Source organism: Talpa occidentalis, unplaced genomic scaffold (genome assembly GCF_014898055.3).
Source record: "Talpa occidentalis isolate TD23 unplaced genomic scaffold, MPIMG_talOcc4v2.1 talOcc4.9, whole genome shotgun sequence".
Taxonomy (NCBI): Eukaryota; Metazoa; Chordata; class Mammalia; order Eulipotyphla; family Talpidae; genus Talpa; species Talpa occidentalis.
The window spans coordinates 25,141,294-25,164,843 of NW_023605305.1; the positions used below are offsets into that span (position 1 = coordinate 25,141,294).

Sequence of the window (23,550 nt, forward strand, 5' to 3'; positions counted from 1 at the left end):
AGTGCATGAAACATAATAGAGATTCAATAAAAGTTTCTGAGTGAATGAAAAGTAGCAGCAAGTAAGTAATAGTCTTTTCTGGACAAGTAGTATTACATCTGAGGTATTACATTTATTTTTGGGAGAGTTATACTCAGAGGTAAACAGAACACACTAAGCCTAAAAGGGACCCAAGGAGTGAAGAGACAGAAAACGATGTTCCCTGAGGACCAGCTAAAAGAGCAATGAAGATTCAAATGAATAAGAAAGCAAAGTCTCAGAGTCATTTCCTCTCCCATCTAGCCAACAGATATTTATAGTGTGTAGCAAAGCATTGTGCTGGGTTCTGGAGTTATAACCACAATCAAAATCTTTCCCTCACAGAGCTTCAGTCTAGTGAGGTGCAAAGACTAAACAGTCAAGTATAATCAACAGTGGTAGGTGCTATGCTTGGAGATGGAGGGTGCTATAGGAGTATGGAAGGATTCCCAGAGGAAGTAGCCTCTAAGTTTCTAGATAATTTTTTTTAAAGATTTATTTATTTATTTATGCATACAAGAGCTGGGGTACAGGCCAGAGGTGTGGGTGGTGAGAGGATTTAGCAGAGACAGAGTGGGGAACAGAACAGGCAGATCTACAGAAATACACTGCTGAGGGGAGCAGCGGGCAAGTCAGGGAGAGTTCTGCTGTGCCATGTGGGTTGCTCCCTGGCTGGCCAGGAATTGAACTTGTGCTGCAGAGACTGGACAGCTTCATAGGTTGCGTCTTAACCCCTTGCACCACCAGGGAGGCCCCTAAGCTTCTAGATTAAATTGTAAAAGCAGGAATTAGTGAGAGGAAATTTTTTTTTTTTTAAATTTTGCTTCAGACTGAAATAAAAGCATGTATAAAGGCGCAGAAGTGAGTAAAAAGCAGTTCTAAAAACCGAATCTTTTAGAGTAGCTAATGGGTGGAGTTAAAAAATAGTAGTTCAGAAAAGGGGTTGTAGATAAAAGCAGTGTTCAAGTTTCAGAGAACCTCACACAACACACTGGTGAGAAAAGAATAAATTGAACAGTTTACAGAAGGATTAATTCTATCTCTAGTATGAAGAATGGACCAGAAGAGGGTCAGGTTGGAGGCAGGAAGGCTGGCTAAGAAACCATACAAATAATCTAGGTGGTTCTAATTAGGAAAGTCACAAGGTGCACTGAGAAGATAGTCTCAAGAACTACTTTCTATCAACAAGAGGCCAGTGAGTGAAAAATTCATTCGAACTATTCTATATGGTCCCAAAAGAAAGACTAATAGGAATTACAAAGAAACCGATTTTGGTTCCAAAAACATCTGTCTAAATATGAAGTGAGTTACCCAAAGAGGCTGTTAAAGTGGCCATCAACATTGAGGAGCTGTTTTAGAGATTTTATAATATACAGTGTTATGTTATGTTCCCTTAATTTTTTTTTTTCCCCTTAGATTTTTTTGTTTTTGTTTTTAAAGATTTATTTATTTATTTATACAAGCCACTGGGTACAGTCAGAAGCATGGGAGGGTGAGAGAATTCACCAGAGCCAGAGTGGGGAGCAGAGCAGGCAGAAGGACCGAAGTACACTGCTGAGGGGAGCAGTGGGTGGCAGGAGAGGTCTGTGCGCCATGTGGGACACTCCTCCGGTGGCCTGGGAGCAGCTGGGGATTGAACCAGAGCCGTGGAGGCTTCAGGCAGCTTCGCAACCCAGCGCTAAACCGCTGCGCCACCGGGGAGGCCCCAACTTAGATTATTTTAAGGCCCCTTCCAAACTCTAAGGTTCTGTGACTCTATTGAATTTTATATTTTGGACTGCTTTCTGTGTTTGATGAGTAAAACGAAAATGTAGGACTAACTTATCAGATGATAGCTCTGATTGGGCTACCTCTATTCCCATGAGGAAAAATACTTTCAAATTTTAAGCAATATTTAATAGTGGATATACTTTATGTTAATTTGAGTATATCCACTTTTCACAATTTCCTGTCAACAGTTGTTTATAAATTATCCTAAGTTGTTACTGAACTTGAAATTGCTATTACCATATCAGCAACAAAATCACAAACAGCAGAAATGACATTTGCCTGCACCATGCCAAATTATGTTCATTATCTCCCATGTTCATTATAACTTGCAAAGTAGGCTCTATTTCCATTTTAAAGATCATAGGTGCAGAAAGATTAAGTAATTTTTTTGAAATCAAAAAAACTGGTAAGTGGGGAATAGGAATTTGAACCAAGGCTTTTCTGATTTTATGTCCATGCATTTTCTATGATGTCAGTGGCCTAGACAGTTCCAGGAAAGTTTTAAGGAATAATTAAAAGTGGCTATCATTTATTGTTTATCAAGTGGCAGGCCCTTTACCTGCATTATTTTATTTTATTTATTTTTTCAGCTCACATTAATAGAATGCTTCACTTCAAAGATGTCACGTATTTAACCTAAAGTCTGAGGACAGTCACTGAACAGAATGAAAATTATAGTAACCTTCCAAAGTTGAAAAGTATTCAAGAGTTTTTAAGATGATTTCATACCCATTAACTTATGTAATCTTAACAACCACGTGAAGCAGGCAAAACAGATTATTATCACCAGTTTACAAATCAGAAAACTAAGGCTCAGAGTCACAAAGATACTAAGTGGCTGGGTTCAATTTCAAAGTACAAAGGAGCTCTGACTCCTAGTTTAGTGTTTGACTACTTTCTCTTCCTTGCCTATGGATCATAAAAGTAGTATGTCATTGGTAGAAAATAGACATTGATAATAAGAGTTGAACACATGAAGTTGCAGTAACACAGTATGTAAAAATACTTGAACAAAAATTGATAATCAGGTTTTTAATATTAACATGTAGGATTTGCAAAGACTAAGAAATTAAGATTAATGTCTTTATAGGAACCCTAAAAGCTGAGTGAAAAATATTAGTTTAACTCTTGCTATTTAATATTTTAATATTTATTTTTATTTAATTTAAAAAAAAATAGAAAATCCTGAGTTTTAATTTTAGTTCTCTGTATCTCATACAGTATATAATTTCTTTTGGGAAAAATTCCATCAAGTTCTGATTTTTGGATAAATAGGGGCTTTAGTTCCACATTTATTGAATTTTAAGAAGTTAATTCCAGTTTGGTTCAATTCTCATTTTCCTTGTATTATGTATAATTAAACCCCCTTCCCTTTTACTTAGCTTGGACAGTGATAACGATGGTCTGACATACAGCTAAGGTAAATTAAATGGGCTTATTAGGAGATAAGAGCACTAGAATCACTAGTTTATGAGACAGAGACACATGGGATTTTTTTCCCTAGTTAAAATCTAATCCCTGGCTTAGTAATTCCCCTTATTTAATAGAAACATACAAAAATAACTTACCTAGCTCCAGGATGTCGGTAGCTTCTATTAAAGAAAAAAAGTTACAGCATAAGTCACCATGACAAACATAGCAAAATGACAGGAAGGTGAAGTTCTGGGGTAAAATGAGGGCTTGAGAGTTCACCTAGTCCAATTCTCTTTTCAAAGCTATTGAGTTTATTAGTAGTTGTTGTCGAAGTTCACCACCAATTCTGCCTTACTCCCAAGTCTAATATCTGAAAAATGTGGAAATCCAGAGAGGCTAAGTAGCTGTGCCTAAAGTTACCAAGTTACCTGCCTATACTCAAAATTTAAGTTTCCTGATTTTTAGCTCAAAACAAAGCATACTTCTCTTGACAGATACCTCTATACATTACAATATTTGTTTTTGCTTTAACAAGTGAGTTTTTTGTACACTCAGATCTCTAAGAGCAAAGGTTTATAAGAGACATCAACTATGATTTTTTTCTTGCTAAACAAGAGTTTTTTCCTTACCTTGACATTGGGATGCAGACTCTGACAGATGACTATATTTGTGTTTTCTAACATCATTCCAGTCTATTACTGCAGAAAGAGAGAAAACATAGGATTTAAACACAGGATTTAGCAGAATGCATCTATTTTGATAAAGTAGTCTAGTTCTGAAATTCTATTTTAAGAAATAATACAAAATATCAGAAAAAAGTTTTAAAATGTTTTAGTATTTGGTATAATAACTGTTCAAAACAGAATCTTAGACTAAAATATTGCAATACATTCACTTGGCCAAGTATTTTGCAATAATCACATTTTTATAAAGGCTACATAACAAAATGGAAAACGCTGAAGTTATGTTATCTGGAAAAATTTGGTATATTAAAATGATATTCAAGAAATATAAATTACATGAAAAACTATAAGCAAAGAACATCGTTGTCAAGGGCTGAATTAAGCTCTCCTCCCCACCTCTCAATTTATGTTGATGTTCTCCCACTCCACTGTTTTAGAATGTGACTGTTTTTGGAAAAAGGGTTAATAAAAATTAATTTAGTAAAATAAAGTCATTAGGGTGGGTCCAAGTCCAATGTGATTTGTGTCCTTACAAGACGACAAAATGTGGACACAGGCACCGAGGAAACATCACATGAAGATACAAGAGAGAAATCTAAGAGCCTGAGGAAAAAAACCAATCCTGCCAACACCTTTATCTTGGACTTGCAGCCTCCAGAACTGCGAGGGGGAAAAAAATCTCTCAGTTTTTAGTTTCTGTTATGACAGCCCCAGCAAAATAAAACAACACTTGAAAGTTATTACTAGAAAAATTATATAAAGATAGGAAATGACAGAATCAATTGTTTATCTCTGGCAGTAGTAGTACTATCTAATCTTACTGTTTCAAATTTTCTATAAATAAGATGATTACTAATACAATGGAAGCGCATTTTTCTTGTTTTAAAATTTAGATCTGTCTGCCCTTACCACTTGCCATATTCATTATCCATCTTCTTGCTTTATTTTTACTTTTCTTACCCTGCTCAGACTCCATGGTCCTTCATTAATACCACTCCCCAGCAAACATTTTTTTAAAAATTGAAGTATAACTGACACATAAGATTTTATTAGTTTCAGGTATACAACATAATGATTTTGATATTTGCGTATCTTCAACATGCTCACTATAATAAGTCTAATATTTGTCATTATGCATAGTTACAAAATATTTTGGAAGGAGGGCTTTCTTTTTTATGAATTATTTTATTTCATATAATTCTTACATCATTTTTCATTTTTGCATAATGTATGCATTTTCATTTTGGTTATATTCCCCATACAATTCCCACCTCCTTTTTCTGACCCTAATCCCTCTTCTCTCCCCGCCCCCCACTGTAGTGTGTCTCTGGTCTATAGTCGCTTGTTGATTTTGATTTTTACTTTATTGCAATTAGTCTTTTCCTGGTCCCTTATTTAGGTTTTCTAGATTCCTGCCATGAGTGAGACCATCCGGTATTTTTCTTTTTCTTTCTGGCTTATTTTGCTGAACATGATCCCTTCCAATTCCATCCATGTTGCTGCAAATTGCATGAGTTCATCTTTTTTGATTACTAAGCAATATTCCATTGTATATATGTACCACATCTTCTTGATCCAATCATCTATTTTTGGGCATTTGGGTTGTTTCCAAAGCTCAGTCATTGTAAATAGTGCTGCTAAAAACACAGGGATGCAGGTGCCCTTTTGAATTAATGTTTCTGTGTCCTTTGGGTAAATACCTAGGAGTGGAGTTGCTGGATCACATGGAAGCTCTATCTTTAGCAGGTCAAGAAATCTCCACACAGCTTTCCACAGTGGTTGGACCATTTTGCACTCCCACCAACAGCGCAGGAGAGTTGAAGGAGGGCTTTCTTAACTCCCTTCTTTTTTTTGGTCAGATTTGCCTAGGAAAGTCTCAGTCCTAATGTTAGTTAACACCACTTATCCACTTAACTATGCCTACTGTAGCAGCTCATGAGTGCTGAAGAAAAACAAATGCCAAATGTATAGGTCTCACTAAATTTAAACTCATGGCCATTCATTATCAAATGTCACGAATGATGCCTAGAAATCACACCACAATTCCCTACTATGCTTTCTACTTTCAAAAAAAAATAATAAATTCATATATTTTCTTCTTCTTTACTCCAAACATTCCTTCCCTCACCTTCTCTCTTAAGGGATGACCTAAATTCAGGCTTCATTGAGAAAACAGAAATAAAGGGTAGAAGACTTTCATATGTGACTTGTTTTTGGAAAGAACAGACTTTGGGAAAGTACAGATGGATAGTATAGGAGCAGTATTCAGTTAATGTTTGGTGAATGAATGAAACTACTCCCTCATTTTTCTTTCTGATTTCTCCCCTGTTGTTGTGGATAAAATGTCTCTAAAAGTCAACCCTTTGTTTTTGGTCCAGATTCCATTCCCTCTTATCCTCTTAAGGACTTTGTAAATACAGTTAACCCTTGAAAAATGCAGGGGTTAGGAGTGCTGCACCCGCTTACCCCCACAGTCAAAAATCTATCTAACTTTTGACTTTGCCCCAAACTTAATGTTGCACAAAAAGCTTACCAATAACAGTTGACTAATACATATTTTATGCTACATGTACTATATACTGTATTCTTAGAATAAAGTGAGATAGAGAAAAGAAAATAAGGAAGAGAAAATACATTTACAGCACTGGATTGTATCAATACTGAAAGTTTAAATCACCTGTTATAACAGAAACTGTTGTGAACAGTTTACATTATCTGTTCACAAGAAAATCTGTGTATAAGTGGACCTGTACAGTTCAAACTCATATTGTTCAAGGGACAACTACGTTCTCTTTCTAATAAAGCATTTGCATTAGCATTCTTATTCCTCCATTGTCTCCTATCAAAATAAATACACATATAAAAAATCTAAACACATACCCTCACCCCAATACTCTTAATGCTAATTAATCCCTCCAGCTATATTCTTTTATTTCTCTGCTCTCCTTAATAGGAAAATTTTTTTTAAAGATTTATTTATGCATACAAGAACTGGGGTGCAGGCCAGAGATGCTGGGGGTGAGAGGATTCACCAGAGACAGAATGGGGAACAGAACAGGCAGACTGACTGAAATACACTGCTGAAGGAAGCAGCGGGCGAGTCAGGAGAGGTCTGCCTCACCATGTGGGTAGCTCCTTGGCTGGCCAGTGATTGAAATCATGCTGCAGAGATGCGGATTGCTTCATGGTGCTGTGCTTAACCCCGTGGGCCACCAGGGAAGCCTGGAAAAATATTTTTTAAGAGTTGTCACTGCCTTATTATTTCTTCATGCTATTTCCTAATTAAAATAGGGTTTTTTCCTGCTCACAACTCAAGTTGAGATTACTCCCAAATTTATATCACCAGTATTGGTCTCTTCCACATTCACATAATACAACTACTTATAGACCATCTCTAATTGGCCTATAAGGGCCTCCCCTGCTGACGCAGCGGTTGAGCAGTGGGCTGCGAAGCTGCCCCCAGTCTCTGCAGTGCCGGTTCGATCCCGGGCTGCCAGCGAGGGTCCCACATGGCACGACAGACCTCTTCTACCGCACCCACTGCTCCCCTCAGCAGTGTATTTCGTCACTCTGCCTGTTCTGTTCCCCCCTCTGGCTCTGGTGAATTCTCTCACCCTCCCACGCTTCTGACTGTACCCGGTACTTGTATAAATAAATAAATATTTAAAAAATAATAAAAAAAAGAAAAAATAAATGGCCTATAAATGGTTATCAATTGGATATTTCAAACTTAACAAGACCAAAATATCTTTGTCAACCTTTTCATCTTTCCAAACACAGGCAAATAGTAACTCCATCACTCAAATGCTCAAGAAAAATTCCCTCAATTATTCTTGATGCAACTATTTCCTTTATATGTACAGTCAATCCATCAGTTAAGTGCTGCTGGGCAAATCTACCCCATTACTCACGCACTCTAGTTCAAGTCACCATTATTTTACCTGGACCATTATAATAGCCTGCTAACTTTTCCTGCTTTTACTCCTGTGGCACTCCAACTTACTCTCCACATAGGGGTGAGAGTGAGCATTTCAAAATATGAAACAATGTCAACTGTCTGCTTAGGGAACTCTAAAAGCTTCCACTGAATTAAGGGTGTCTTTCAAAGATATGCAGAATCTGGCTCTTGTCACTTTTCTGATTTGCCTGTTACAGACTTTTTTTTAAACTACATTCCTATTATATTGGTCAGTGCCCATGTGAAGGGTTTTGCCTTTTCTTCCAGTTTGATGTCATCTGCCTTCCAAATAACCTGTTGTTTATTTTCCTCTAGATCATTAATAAAGATTACAAATTTGACCAGGTTTAAAATTTGCTGACAGAGAAGAGACATTAGGGTATAATAATTAAATTTGTTTAAAACTTCTCACATTTTTATAATTAGAAAGAATATATTCTTAAAAAATACACAATATACATTTCAATTACACACAAATTTTTACTATTATATCACTTAAATATACACAAAACTAAGTCAAGGAAGCAACACTAAATAGAAACCAGGCTACAAGATCATTAATGTTAAAATAATTATCAAAAGCAACCAGTGCTATTTAGGAAAACAACAAAACAACACTCCAGTAAAGAGAGTGGGGAAAAAAAGAAAGCCAAACTTAACTGCCAAAGAATATGAACAAAATAAGCTAGCAAGCTTACTTGGAAAGAAAAGCATCAAATAAAGACAAAAAGAAAGGAATTTCTGAGAAGAAATGTTTGAAACCACTGGCACATATCAGTAGAATCTGGAAAGCAACATCAAAAGAAGAAAAGGAAACAATTATATTAAAAAATGCTAACTTTTAAGCATCACCATAAATTACTCAAGGGGATTAGGTAACTGACCCTATATCAATTCCTAAATGAACAGAATATAGTACCTGATGCTAGCCATTAAAAAGAGCTAGTCACCTATAATTTTTCAAAACATTCTAAGAATAGCCCTGTTTCAGAATGTATTATGATATGAAGCTACTATTTTAAAATAACCAGTTTTATTTTATTCCCCTTCTCCCGGCAGTACACCAGTTAACAGTAACAAATGAGAAACCTGGAATCTTCCTTCATGCTTGCTCTCCCTTGCCCTCCAAAACTAATACTGTTAATTTTATCTCTTAAACCACCATCTCCTCTGTTGTACCACCCCTGAACTTATCTGCGTTTAAGATTTCATTATTTCTCACTTTGACCAATAAAGTTACTTAATTCCTCTGATTTCAATCCTTTCCAATCCACTTTAATATAAATTTTTAAAAAATATATATTAAACTTGTTATTGCTCCATTAAAAAGTCTTCAAATATGGGGCATCCCTGGTGGCACAGGCGGTTGAGTGCCATACTGTGAGGCTGTCCACAGCCTCTGCGGCATGATTCTGTCCCAGCCAGCAGGGGAGAAACCCACATGGTGCAGCAGACCTCTCCTGTCTCACCCGCTGCTCCCCTCAGCAGTGTATTTTGTCAGTCTGCCTGTTCTGTTCCCTGCTCTGTCTCTGGTGAATACTCTCACCCTCCCGCACATCTGGCCTGTACTCCGGTTCTTGTATAAATAAAAATCTTTTAAAAAAAAGTCTTCAAATATCAAGCCCTAAATTATATCCAAATATAATAAACATCCCATACTCTCCTATATCTGAACTCTTCCCTCCCATCCCTCTACCTGGGAGCTTCCTGTTTACTTATTGTCCAGAATAAATGTTACTTTGCGATAGCTTTCTAGTTAACACCCCTAAGCAGAGTCTGCCTTCTATTTCCAGTCTGTCACAGTGTGTCAGAGAAATAAGAGATAAGTATTATTAAGACAGTCAGTATTCCTGGCAAACAGTAAGTACTCAAACAAAACTGTCTGTTTTCCAAACTCAGAAAGTTATGTAATGAGAGAAAAATTATACAGAAGTCAATATTTAAATGCATGCCCTCATCAAAACAATACTGACAGATTAATACTTAGACACTATGGTTAGTTATGGTTATTAATTATTCATGTTAATGAAGAATAACTAAAAACGTATCTAAAACTGTAAGTAATGTAAAAGTCACACATGTTTATATATATTTTAGTATATGTAATCTTTTCCACTACTGCTTTACTGTTTCAATCACGATTTATCCTAAGTTAATATTTTAAATGAGCATGCTATCATTTATTGGGTCCAGAGCTTCATTCAGTTTTACAAGATAAAAAAATTCTGGAGCAAGAGTATGGTAATGGTTGTACAACAATGTAAATGTATTTAATATCACTGAAGAGGATAAATTTTATGTTACATATACTCTATAAATAATTAAAAATAATAAATTTAAAAATGAACTTGCAATTTTCTGGGATACCAGGAGGGTCAGAGGTTGCCGCACTGATTCAATTTCAGATTAAAATAATACCTGTCATTACCATACATGAGGCCGAGTACCAGGGATTTCTGATGGAAGGTTAGAGTAGAAAATTTAGGATTCAAGTTTTCCTAAGGTCAAAAACCAGAGGGAGGGGTAGAAAGGGTTATCAGTCTTTACAAATACCAATCCAACCCACCCCAGAGTAATAAATCCCATCAAAGAAAAATATATAAGAACACCTTATGCTCTGGCAAAACAAAGCTCTTTGTCCACCTGCACGTGTCTTTTTCTTAATGAATCTGTCCCTTTCAAAATATAGCTGTTTGCCCATTTGTTTCTATGCAAATGTCTTTTTTCCCCTTAATACACCTGTCTTTTTCAAAATGCAGTTTTCTACCTGCCTGTGTCTATGCAGGAGTTCATTTTTCTTAATAAACTTGCCGCGTGCCACTGAAAGGGAGACTGCCAAATTCATTCTCAGAGGGACCCAAGAACCCCCAACATCTTCATATATATAACTTCAAGCATTATCAATTACTTTTTTATAGGTGAGGAATCTGAGATTCAGAAAGTTCAACAGTGCCCACAGAGGGGAAGGGCTGCCCACAGACAACAGCAATGAAATGCATGTGTATGTTCACAAAGGGAGAAAACTCACGAATAAAAAATGGAATTGAATTAATGCCCTGAACCCTGCTTATGTAGGTTTATTAATTCAATAAACATCTGCTATTTATCGGGCATTACTCTCAGCACTAAAGATATATCACTAAGCAAAACACTAAAACCCTGTAAACTAGATATTGAGCACTTGAAATGTGGCTAGTGACTAAGAAGTGAGTACTTTTGTTTTAATTTGTATTAATTTAAAAACAAATTTATCAATTTAAATTTAAGAACTAATTCAGTTCAGTTACTGGGAAAGTATGGAATAAAACTGGTTATGAGAATATACTTTTTCAACTGTAAATTTTTTGAAGTCTAAATACATATCAAGCATTTCTGATAAAACTTAGTGTCTGTATTGAGATGTGCTATAACTGTAAAACATACAGCAGATTTTTAAGACTACATATGAAAAAAGGAATGTAGATTAGCTCATACATTTTTATATTGGTTAGAGTTCAAAATAATATTTTAGATACATTAGGCTAAATAAAATGTTACTAAAATTAATTTCTCCTGTTTCTTTTTACTTTTTTCAGTGTGGTTACCGGAAAATTTAAAAATTACAGTGTAATTTGCATTGTATCCATTGGGCAGTGCCATGTTGACCAACTGCAGTCCAATGTGGCTAGAACAGAAGGCATGTAGTGGGTATATAAGAAGTAAAATGTGATTAATGTTAGTGGCTATCCCTTTAACTATAGCAGATAAAGCAGATCTACAATAAGCTAGAACAAATCCATGGGTAATACTAATGGCTCTAGAGATCCATTACACCCTAATTTTCATGTGACTTGGTTGCTCAACCTACCTAGTAATTAAAGAAACATGACTTTTTAGACATAGAAATAGAAAAGGTTTTAGAGAAAGTATGATTTTAGTGGTAAATGAAAAAGCAAGCTTATCTCAGCAAGACAAATCATCTTACTTTAGAATTTCCCAAGGAAGGGATAAAAAAGTGAGAAGACATTATAAACTAGAAAACCATGTTTAAACATAAAAAGATTTTATCTTTAAGGATATATAATAAGGTTCTTAGCATCTGTAAAACTCAAATTTTATTTAGAATCTAGACTCTTCAAGAAAAGATTTTTTTGTATTTAATCCAATTGATATTAAAAATAACAATATAAAAATGGTAAGAATGCACATCGTCCAGAATTGGCTATACATTTTAATGACAATTAAGTAAGCTATTATGAAAGTATTTACCATGGTGCCCAACAGAGAGCAAATTCATTTAATAATAGGTTTTTCTTTCATTCCTTTCTTAACAATAATGTAGTTGAACTGCCACAGAAATATTTTTCATGTTTAGAAAGCAAAACTTCCAACCTCCTCTCTTACGTGGAAAATTCATGCTAAGACAAAAATGACATCATGGCTTAAAGAAAAGGCTACTGGATTATTTAATTAGTAATAAGGAATTCCTTAAATTCTGTCCTTGCTAAATTTCTTAATCCCTCTTACCTCAAGGGTAGAGTAAAAAGATACTTACCATTAGGCTGCATAGTCAAAGAACTAAAAACTGATCAGGAGTTAAGAGGGTTGGGATTTATCCCTGGATCCACCAATACCTTGCTCTGACCTTTGATAAATCAGTTTCTCAGTTAGTTTCTCCATCTGTAAAATGGGAGTGGGAAGGAAGGCGGATATTTATTACCCTATAAAGTTCTGAGACTTTTAACTATTAACAAATTGGGCTACATATAAGAAAAGAATGTTTAGATACTATTTATTTTTGCTTATTAGACTATTGGGGTTAGACAGTACCTCATAGCAAGTACCACAAGCTTAACTAATTCTCAATATTTATGAAATAAAGACTACAGGTATTTGTTATGGGTCCTATGCACATACTGAATAGAAACAGTTTCCAACTAACAAGGCTTCCTCTTATGGTTGGCTGAGATCTTTAAAAATTATGACAACGTGGGCCTCCCCGGTGGCGCAGTGGTTGAGCGCTGGGTTGCGAAGCTGCCCGCGGCCTCTGCGGCGCCAGTTCGATCCCCGGCTGCTCCCTGGCCACTGGAGGAGGGTCCCACATGGCGCGCAGACCTCTCCTGCCGCCCGCTGCTCCCCTCAGCAGTGTACTTCGGTCCTTCTGCCTGCTCTGCTCCCCGCTCTGGCTCTGGTGAGTTCTCTCACCCTCCCGCGCTTCTGACTGTACCCAGTGCATGTATAAACAAAACAAACAAACAAACAAATAAATAAATAAAAAACATGCCTCTTAAAAAAAAAAAAATTATGACAATGTGATCTTGGGGGAGTGAAAGTACTTGTACTTGTCCCAAAGACAGCAGTTAACACAGGGACTAGAAAAGGAAGAATAACCTAAGTCCTCAAAATAGATTTGCTCAGAGCCCTAAAACACTAAGAGAGTAGTCTCTGGAACATTCTATAAGAAACATCAATTCCAAAGAACACCTGCACCCCTATGTTTACAGCAGCACTGTTTACAATAGCTAAGCTTTGGAAACAACCCAAATGCCCAAAAACAGATTACTGGATCAAGAAGATGTGGTACATATATACCATGGAATATTACTCAGCATTCAAAAAAGATAAACACATGCAATTTGCAGCAACATGGATGGCGCTGGAAGGGATCATGCTCAGCGGAATAAGCCAAAAAGAAAAAGAAAAATACCGGATGGTCTCACTCATAACAGGAATCTAGAAAACTTAAATAAGGGACCAGGAAAATGAATAACTTTAAGAAAGTGAAAATCAAAATCAGCAAAAAACTATGAACCAGAGACACTTTTAGGGGGCGGGGGCGGGAGGGGAGGGATTGGGGTCAGAATGGGGGGGCTGCAATTGTATGGGGAATATAACAATAAAATTTATTATTTAAAAAAATAAAAATAAAAAAAAATACACCTTTGATTTCTGAGAAAAGCACACAAGAGATAGACTAGTGATTGCTAAAGAATACTATCCAACAGGACTTTCTGCAATAATGGAAATGTTCTATATCTGTATCTCCAACTGGCATCTACTAGTCATATGTGGCTATGCAGCACTATAAATGTGGCTAAGGCGACTGAGGAGTTGCATTTTTAATTGTACTTCATTTGTATTAACTTTAAATAGACTCAGATGGCCAGTGACTACTGTACTGGACACTGCTGAACTAGAGAATGCAAAAATTCTAGTATTTCTGGAAACCATTAAGCAGAAGATATTATGGTGTAGGACTATCTATAAGGCTATGGAAGTATTTTTTCAAAATACGAAAAAACAATCATAATAGGCCATCACTTGAAGAAAAGAGGAGGAAAAATTCTTCATATTTAACACTGATAAAAATCAGTTGTAAAATTATCACTTGTATCTTAACAATAACAATTATCACTGATATCATACAGCTATTATTTTTATTATTATTTTATATATTTTTTACATCATTCTTCATTTTTGTACAATATATGCTTTCTTGTCTCAGGTATAGTCCCCGTGAGATTCCCACCACCAATTCACCCATATACCATCACCACAGTCCCTTGTGCTCCTCCCACCCCTGTTTTCATTCTACTCCCTCCCCCCCCCAGCAGAATGTCTCTGGTTTATAGTTGCCTGTTGATTTTGATTTATACTTTATTATAATTACATTTTTCCCCTGATCCCTTATTTGGATCCTCTACATTCCTATGAGTGAAACCATTCAGTATTTTTCTTTCTGGCCTATTTTGCTGAGCATAATCCCTTCCCGCTCTATTCATGTTTCTGTGAAAGGCATGGGTTTATCTTTTTTGATTGCTGAGTAATATGCCATTGTATATAAATAACACATCTTCTTGACCTAGTCATCTATTTTTGGGCATTTGGGTTGTTTCCATAGTTTATCTATTGTAAACAGTAACACATCTATTATTTTTAAGTGTTTACTACGTGGCAGATTAATTTATGCTAGGTATTTAAAAAATAGCATCTTGTTGAATCCTCATCGGTATGATACCACATAATATGATACCATTACCCTCCTTACTAATGAGGAAATGATAGAGAGGTTAAATTAACACTGAATAGAAAAGTGGTGATTTGCACTCAAATCACACTTTTTAACTTCACTTCCTTTCTCTATTAAAAACAACAACAAATTCACAAATTGGGAACCTTAGATTTGTTTCTAACATAAAATAGCCTTGCCTTGGGTATAACTACAACCAGGTGTGAATGTAAATATTTTACCCATTCTATTACAGGAAAAACTGAAGCACTGATGCTTGTTAACTTAATATGTATAATGAATAAGATTGGGCATGGTCTGGGATTTGATTATGTAAAACTAGATTAAATAGAGGGTGTCCAGAGGTACCACGTTTTAAAAATACATAGAACTTGGAAAACACAAAAGTAGCATACGAGTTTGCAGGCACACACCAATCAGAGAGAATGGGGAGGGAGGGGAGAAGGAACCAGGAGAGGGTTATTTCCTCCAGAAATGGAAACTAGAAACCAGAAAATGTATCAAATGTACTTCTAAAAACTATTAAAACAATACAGAATTCCTTTGGAGTTAAATTAGTAGCTGTGCTTGTGATAAACCATCATCCTATGCCAATATACATGAAATCAAAATAGAAAAGCTGGGAGCAGAATACTTGTCCACTGTGGTCATGGAGTATAAGCTACAGGGCAGTCAGGAGACAGAGGACTAGTCTGGGATGTGCCACTGATTAGCCACTCTTCCTTATTAGCGAGTATTCCTAGTGCCTTTCAGCTGATTTTCCACCTTCAGCATGCCTTCATTTACTGTACTTTATTCAGAGATAAGTGTAATGAGATGGTAATATTCATCTGGGACGAGCTGTCAAAAGAGGTGGGGGAGGGGAAGAAAGCTAGGCAATCCCTTTCTCAAAAAGAGCAGTAAATCCTGTCTTGTGCTTGCAGCAGATGTGAACAAAGAAGATGAAGCAGATCTCTCCTTGGTGATTATCCCACTCCCCACTCCCTCTATAGCAATTACACATCTTGGTGTGTGTGTACACACAGAAAAGAACCCCAGAGCACACCAGTAATTCCTTTAACAAGCAAAGCAGTAGCAATGAATGGCTAATGAAAATGCAGAGAAGACGTAACTCTCTTTGTCTCAGGCAGTCTTAGTAGAATGATACATACAGACACACACACACACACACACACACACACACACACACACACACACACACTTTCCAAAGGCTTATAGAGGTGTGATCCAGAACAAAGGGGAATCTAATACTATTAGAATTCTTTGCTTCATGCTTCTTGCACACAGATGTTTAGTGGTACCAATGATGCGGCATCATACTTCCTGACACACATATATGGATCTGATTCATGAAATAAGTAATGCACTCCACCACCCATCATTATCATCATCATTCAGTCAGTATACAGAATGAAGGAGAGATGACAGTACTGGATGATCCACTCTATTAGTCCATCCAAACACTTCATAGGTAGAGAGCTTGCTGTTCAAATCTAGCTCCTATACTCTGAATGAGATATAGGTGCAACTCTCATTTAAAGGAAAGAATCAAGGCTAGTGAGGATTTAAGAAAGTAGAGAGATTTAACCAGAAAAAGTAAAAACTCAAGGTAAAAATGAGAGCTGTTTTCAAAAATGAGGAGTGTTGTCATGTTGAGGAGAGATGAGATTTGCTTTACTCTGTCGTAACTTCAAGAGACTAGATACAAATAAATAGGTTTCATCTCATTAGGAAGAATGCTGGCAATCAGAGGCATCCAACAATGGGATGAAGTCTCCGGAAAGGGAAGGTATGAATCTGTCCTCATTGAGGGTATGGAAACAGAGGTAAGATAACCTTTTGGAGATGTTAAATCATGAGAAGAAAGAGAGACTGGATTAGGTAACCTTTAAAGGTCTTTTCCAATCTGAGAGCCTATAATTTCATAGGAGTATGCAATTACTGAGTTCATCATTACATCGCTGTGCAGCCTTAGGTTTATAGCATGGAATGAATATGTGTATGCACGTGTTTCTCTCCGAACGCTTATAGAAGTGTGCGTGGTAAGGGACAGAAGAAATAACAAAAGCACCTTCTTTCCTTTCTGCTTCTGTATTTACCACTTACTGGGACTATGGTAGGCGCTTTACATACCTTATGGCTAGCCAGGGTACTGTGAGATTCTAAGCCAGTAATATATTATCTTTAGTTTTTACTTTCCTCATTTATAAAATGAAGGTATTGAACTTCACTCATGATCTGTAAGGTCCCTTCTAAATTCCATTATATTATTAGGTTATGGAATAGTAGCAGCAGGGGCCCAGTTCATATCCACTACAATTTAACCTGGTAGATACTTTGAAAGACTTTCTTTGAAATAATGAACAATGTATACTGAACTTTATTTTACACAGTACATACAGTCCTAAAAAGTTAAGTATAAATGGAATTTTTAATAAAAAATGGAAGTGTATTTTGAGCACAAGATGGTTAAAAGAAATTTTTATACAAATAAAGTAACTTGTTCTATAAATTCAAATTTTATATATTGAATTTTCTCTTACACCACTTTTTCTTCCACTCAAGTCAACTATCTCAAAATTACACTGGAGTCTTTTCCTTTGGGTTGGGTTATCAGTCTGTTGGTAAAAACACAGAATTACAGGTTTGAAAGGGATGTTAAAAGTCATTTAGTCAATGCCTCCTCCTTCTTCTGTCTCTAATCCCACCAATCCTGGCCAATGCTTGCATCTTCTTTCTAGCATTTCTACAAGTCTTACACTTCCAGTGATAAAGCTCCAACATCTCCTTTCCATTCCTTCCATTCTTGGCATTAGGGAAGTGAGTCTCAATATTTTTCTATCTCAATAACCATGACAGAATTCCAGCACATTTCCATCAGTAAAAACAGTTTCAAATACAACCAAATTTTAAGAGAGATTCTCTCTAGAGAACAAGATAATAATGGGAAGGAAATTTTCCCCTTTCATTGGTCATACCTGTTGGTGATTTTTCACAATGTATTTATTATTTTAATACACACACACACACACACACACTTTTTAAAGTGCTCTAAAGGGGTGATAGGTTTCATCCCCCTAAAGGAATAGAGGAAAAAACCAGAATCAAGGAAATTGTATGTGTAATGATTTGACAACTGTATGATTATGATATATTGGGTGTGTGTGGGGGAAGATGTTAAATGCCCCTATACCTCCTTGAAAAATCACTGCAAATCTCTATCTCAATTGAGTAAGCCCGTTCTTCAGGCATTTAAAGACAGATTTCATATGTACAAGAAAGTTAACTGCTTTCTGGTCTCATCAAGGTTAAACTCAATGACTATCTGTGCACCATGTTTCACTGTATAATGCATCTGCCACATTTCACTTCCACTTTCCCTCCCATCTGCCTAACCCATAGTATATTTTATCTAGTTGGACACTGTCTGCCAATATTATTCTCCTATGGTTTGTTCATTTTCTCTTTATTATGGCAGGATAGTACACTTCTCCTAATCTCCCAAAGAAATTACCTTACTCCAAGCTTAAGGGTGTTTTTACCAACTATCCCCAGATTTCCTTCCTCTAGTATAATCTGTAGCCAGAGAGCCTGCGTTCAGATTTTGTTCTATCACTTCCTAGTTGTATAACCTTGGTTAAGTAATTAAATCTCCTGTGTCCCAGTTTCCTCATCTGTAAAATAAACACAGTAACAACAATTACTCCTACAGTTGCTGGCAAGATTACCTGGATCACATATAAAGCACTCAGAACAGTACATGGCATATAACGGTAAATGGCACAAACACTCAATGTTAATTGCATTGTTGCATCATCATCATCATCATCATGCCCTGCTACTTTTTTTAAAGCTTTTTTTTTTTAAAGATTTATTTATTTATTTATACAAGCACTGGGTATAGTCAGAAGCACAGGAGGGTGAGAGAATTCACCAGAGCCAGAGTGGGGAGCAGAACAGGCAGATTGACTAAGTACACTGCTGAGAGGAGCAGTGGGTGTAGCAGAAGAGGTCTGTGCGCCATGTGGGACCCTCACCGGTGGCCGGGGATCGAACCAGCACTGCAGAGGCTGCGGGCAGCTTCGCAACCCAGCGCTCAACCGCTGTGCCACAGGGGAGGTCCCCTGCTACTTCTTAAGAAACTATCTTACTGTATATAGATGCAAAGTGTTTACTCGACATTTTCTTACCATTCTATTTCTATGTTCCTTATTTTTTTAATTTTTCAAGTTTTAATATAAATTTGACATTTTCATACTATATAACTTTGGGTGCACATTATCACACCTCATGCGCACATGCCTCACTTACCCTCCACCAGTGCTCCTGTGACAAAGACTTAGCCCCTTCCCTCCCCTGTGCCCTTCCCCCACCCCACTCCCACTGATAAACAGTATGTTTCAGAGAGTACACAAATTATTTTTGCTGTGCTTTACCAGTATGTATTCTTTATTTATATTCTACAAATGACTGAGACTATTTGGTATCTGTCGTTCACTTTCTGAGTTATTTCACTTAGTATATAATCACCTCAAGATCCATCCATTTTGTCCAAAAAGGCGCTATTTAATCTTTTTTGATAGCTGAGCAGTATTCCACCGAGTATATATTCCACAATTTCTTTTTTAAAAAAAAAAAAACATTTTATTTATTTATTTTTTAAAGATTTATTTATTTATTTATTTATTTATACAAGCACTGGGTACAGTCAGAAGCCCAGGAGGGTGAGAGAATTCACCAGAGCCAGAGCGGGGAGCAGAGCAGGCAGAAGGACCGAAGTACACTGCTGAGGGGAGCAGCGGGCGGCAGGAGAGGTCTGCGCGCCATGTGGGTCCCTCCTCCAGTGGCCAGGGAGCAGCTGGGGATCGAACCGGTGCCTCATAGGCTGAGGGCAGCTTCGCAACCCAGCACTCAACCACTGCTCAACCACTCAACCACGAGGGAGGCCCCACAATTTCCTTTTTTTTAAAAAATATAACTGTTGGGGTTACATTTTTGTTCTTCCATATGTGCACATTTCACTCACCCTCCACCAAGCCACCCATGCCCATACCTAATCTGCCTCCCTCCTCCATTGCCTCCTCTCTCTTCCTTGTTCCTTCTGGCAGCCATTATATTCTTTCACAGAGCTTTAGATATGTTCCTATCACATTTTACCTGTGTATTTTTTTAAAGATTTATTTATTTATGTATACAAGAATGGAAGTATAGGCCAGAGGTGCAGACAGTGAGAGGATTCACCAGAAACAGAGTGGGGAACAGAACAGACAGACCAACTGAAATACACTGCTGAAGGGAGCAGCGGGCGAGCCAGGAGAGGTCTGCCGCGCCATGTGGGTTGCTTGCCTGCTGGGGATCGAATTCATGCTGCAGTGGCTGCGGATAGCTTCATAGGTTGCGTCTTAACCCCTTGCACCACCAGGGAGGCCCCGCCTGTGTACTTTTTATTTATATTCCACAGAGGAGATAAACCATCCAATATCTGTCTTTCACTTTTTAACTTATTTATTGTAATCAACGTAAGGTCCATCCATGTTGTTGAAACAGCAAGAGTGTATATACATATATAAATATATATATTTATTTATTTTATAGCTGAGTAGTATTCCATTGTTGCATTATGTATATATATCTTTATTCAGTCCTCTGTTTTGGGGCACTTAGGTTGTTTCCATAGCTTAGCTACTACAGTGTTAGAATGAATATAGAAGTGCATATATCCCTCAGAATTAGTGTTTCTGTATTCCTTCAGTAGATACCTAGGAATGGAATTGTTGGATCATATGGTAGATCTATATGCAGTATTTTGAGAAATCTCCCTATTGTTTTCCATAGGTGCTAGACCAGTCTACAGTTTTACAAACAGTGTCTGAGGGTTCCTTTTTCTCCACATCCTCATCAACACTTGTTTCTGGTCTTTGTGATATGGACTATTCTCACAGGTGTGGGGTGGTATTTCATTGTGATTTTGATTGCATTTCTTTAATGATAAATGATGATGAGCCATTTTTTCATGTGTCTGCTATCTGCATGTCTTCTTTGCAGAAGTACCTATTTAGCTCTTCTGTTCAGGTTCTGATTGGGCTATTTCTTTTCTTTCTTTCTTTCTTTTTTTTTTTTTGAGCTGTATGAGTTCTTTGTAGAGCCTGGATATTTGCCCCTTGTAGATGTATGGTGTTTAAATATTTACCCCCACTCAGTATGATGTCTTTTTGTTTTACTGCTAGTTTCTCTTGCTGTGTAGAAGCTTTTCAGTTTGATGGAGTGCCCAATTGTGTATATTCTCTTTTGCTTTCTTGATGATGGAGATAAATACCCAAAGACATCACTGAAGCCTATATCACAGAGTATTTTGCCTATGATTTCTTCTATGTATTTTATGATTTCAGCCTTACATCTAAGTCTTCCATACATTTTGAGTTAATTTTTGTGTGTATGATATGAGATAGTGGTCTAAATTAATTTTTTTGCATGTGGCAGTCCAGTTTTTCCAGGTGTTGAACATTTTTTTCATATGCCTTTAGGCATTAAAATGTCTTCTTTAGAAAACTGTATAATTAGATTTTTGGCCCATTTTTTTGACTGATTTTTTGTCTTCTTGTTAAGCTCTGTGAGCACTTTGCATATTTTGGAAATTAACCCCTTGTCAGACATGTGGTGGACAAATACCTTCTCTCAGTCTGTAGGTTCCCTTTTGTTTTTAAGTTGGTTTCTTTTGATGAACAAAAGCTTTTCAGTTGGATGTAGTCACACTTGCTTATTTTGCCTTTGTTTCTTTTACAGTGGAGATGCATACCCAAATATCTTTTTGCAGATGATGTCCAACAGTGTATCACCTATGTTTTCTTTAAGTATTTTTTTAAAAGATTTATTTATTTATGCATACAAGAGCTGTGGTGTAGGCCAGAGGTGTGAGAGGGTAAGAGGATTCACTAGAGACAGAGTGGGAAGCAGAACAGGCAGATCTACTGAAATACACTGCTGAGGGGAGCAGCAGGCGAGACAGGAGAGGTCCACTCCGCCATGTGGGTCAGCTCCCTGTACAAGGATTGAACTCATGCTGCAGTGGCTGGCAATAGCTTGATAGCTCTAAGACTTTAACCCCTGTACCACCAGGGAGGCCTATTTTCAATGTACCTCTTTCATTAATTTTACTTTCAGGACTTTTTTTTAAGTTTCTCTTTCTTCTAATTCATTGTTTGTATATAGGGAGGCAACTGATTTTTGTGCATTAATTTTGTATCTCGCCAATTTAATGTATTTACTTCTTTCTTAATCCAAAGCATTTTTGACATTTTATCTCTTCAATATAGCTCTCTCTAATAAACTGGTTTAGAACAGTTTACTTAGCATACCGTCCACTATGGCCTGTTTTTACTGCATTATGATGCACACTCAAATTTCCTCAATTCACATTCCTCATCATTTCACACCTGTATTCAAAATTCAGTCTTCCTAGAACAGGGATTGGAAAACATTATCATGAAGGGCCAGACAGTAAATATTTTCAGTTTCATGGGAAATATGGTTTCTTTTGCAACTATTAAACTCTGCTGTTGTAGCATGAAAGCAGTCATAGATAATATATATTTTTAAAGATTTATTTATTTATTTATACAAGCACTGGGTATAGTCAGAAGCGCAGGAGGGTGAGAGGATTCACCAGAGACAGAGTGGGGAACAGAAGAGGCAGACCGACGAAATACACTGCTGAGGGGAGCAGCGGGCGCAGCAGGAGAGGTCTGTGCGCCATGTGGGACCCTCACCTGGTGGCCGGGGATCGAACCAGTGCTGCAGAGGCTACAGGCAGCTTCGCAGCCCAGCGCTCAACCTCTGCACCACCAGGGAGGCCCCATAGATAATATATTAACGAATGAACATGGCTATGTTCCAAAAACATTTTCAAAAACAGTCAGCAGACAGGATTTGGCCTGTAGGTCAGTTTGCCAATCCCTGATTTAGAGAAATAGTCCTTATAAAATTCCAAATGGTGGATATCATTCCTCTACTTTACTTCAAGCATAAACTATATTTATTAATATGTATTTGTAAGTGTCTATGTATTTTTCATATGGTCAGTCTCCCACTTAGATTAATGTACAGGTCTTTGAGGAAAGCTTTTTTAATTCATCAGACAAAAATCTATCAAAGTCTAGGAGTAACATGGGGTATTAAGGACACAAAGACTAATAAGTCCCAGCTTATACTCACAAAGAACTCAGATTAGTAGGTAGATGGCAGTTCAAATACATAATCATAATATGTGATTTCTGCTATAATAAGGATTTGCTACACTAAGTGCTGTGGGAAAACAGAAAGGAATTATTAACTTTGCTTGGAGAATTGAGGAAAGGTACAGAGAGGAGATGAAGTTGAGTTAGGACTGTTGAGAGATGAATAAGTATATTAGATTGAAGGGCACAGAGTACTAAGTTGCTAAGTACCTTTGGAAATGGACAGTGTATTTGGATAATAGTCAGCTGTTCATTATAGTTGGATAGGGGAAGGGTAAGCTACAGAGATGTATGACAGAAACTGCTATGAGACAGAAAAGTAGGTAGGAAATAATTTGTGAAGAGGCTTATTACCATACTAAGAAAATGGCATTACATATTGAGACATGTGGTGTCATCCTAAAATTACATGTTAGACACTCAATATCAAGATCTGATTTACTAATACTTTATATCCATAAAGGG

At 36.9% G+C, this 23,550-nt stretch overlaps 1 protein-coding gene across 12 annotated transcripts in view; it reads right to left on the reverse strand.

Annotated features, from left to right (window-relative positions):
• SCMH1 (Scm polycomb group protein homolog 1) overlaps window positions 1-23,550 on the reverse strand; it is a 119,122-nt gene that overhangs the window by 76,954 nt on the left and 18,618 nt on the right. For 6 of the 12 annotated variants that reach the window (XM_054691134.1, XM_054691130.1, XM_054691138.1 and 3 more), the window contains 4 exons: window positions 12,377-12,501; window positions 7,006-7,106; window positions 3,831-3,899; window positions 3,357-3,380 (listed from right to left, as the gene is read on the reverse strand). In XM_054691134.1, coding sequence (XP_054547109.1) covers window positions 3,357-3,380; window positions 3,831-3,899; window positions 7,006-7,045 — 133 coding nt within the window. In that variant the 5' untranslated portion in view covers window positions 7,046-7,106; window positions 12,377-12,501. Of the gene's footprint in view, window positions 1-3,356; window positions 3,381-3,830; window positions 3,900-7,005; window positions 7,107-12,376; window positions 12,502-17,394; window positions 18,689-19,381; window positions 19,454-23,550 lie in introns of those variants that run through there. The other 6 variants (XM_054691137.1, XM_054691143.1, XM_054691132.1 and 3 more) reach the window with 5 other exon arrangements.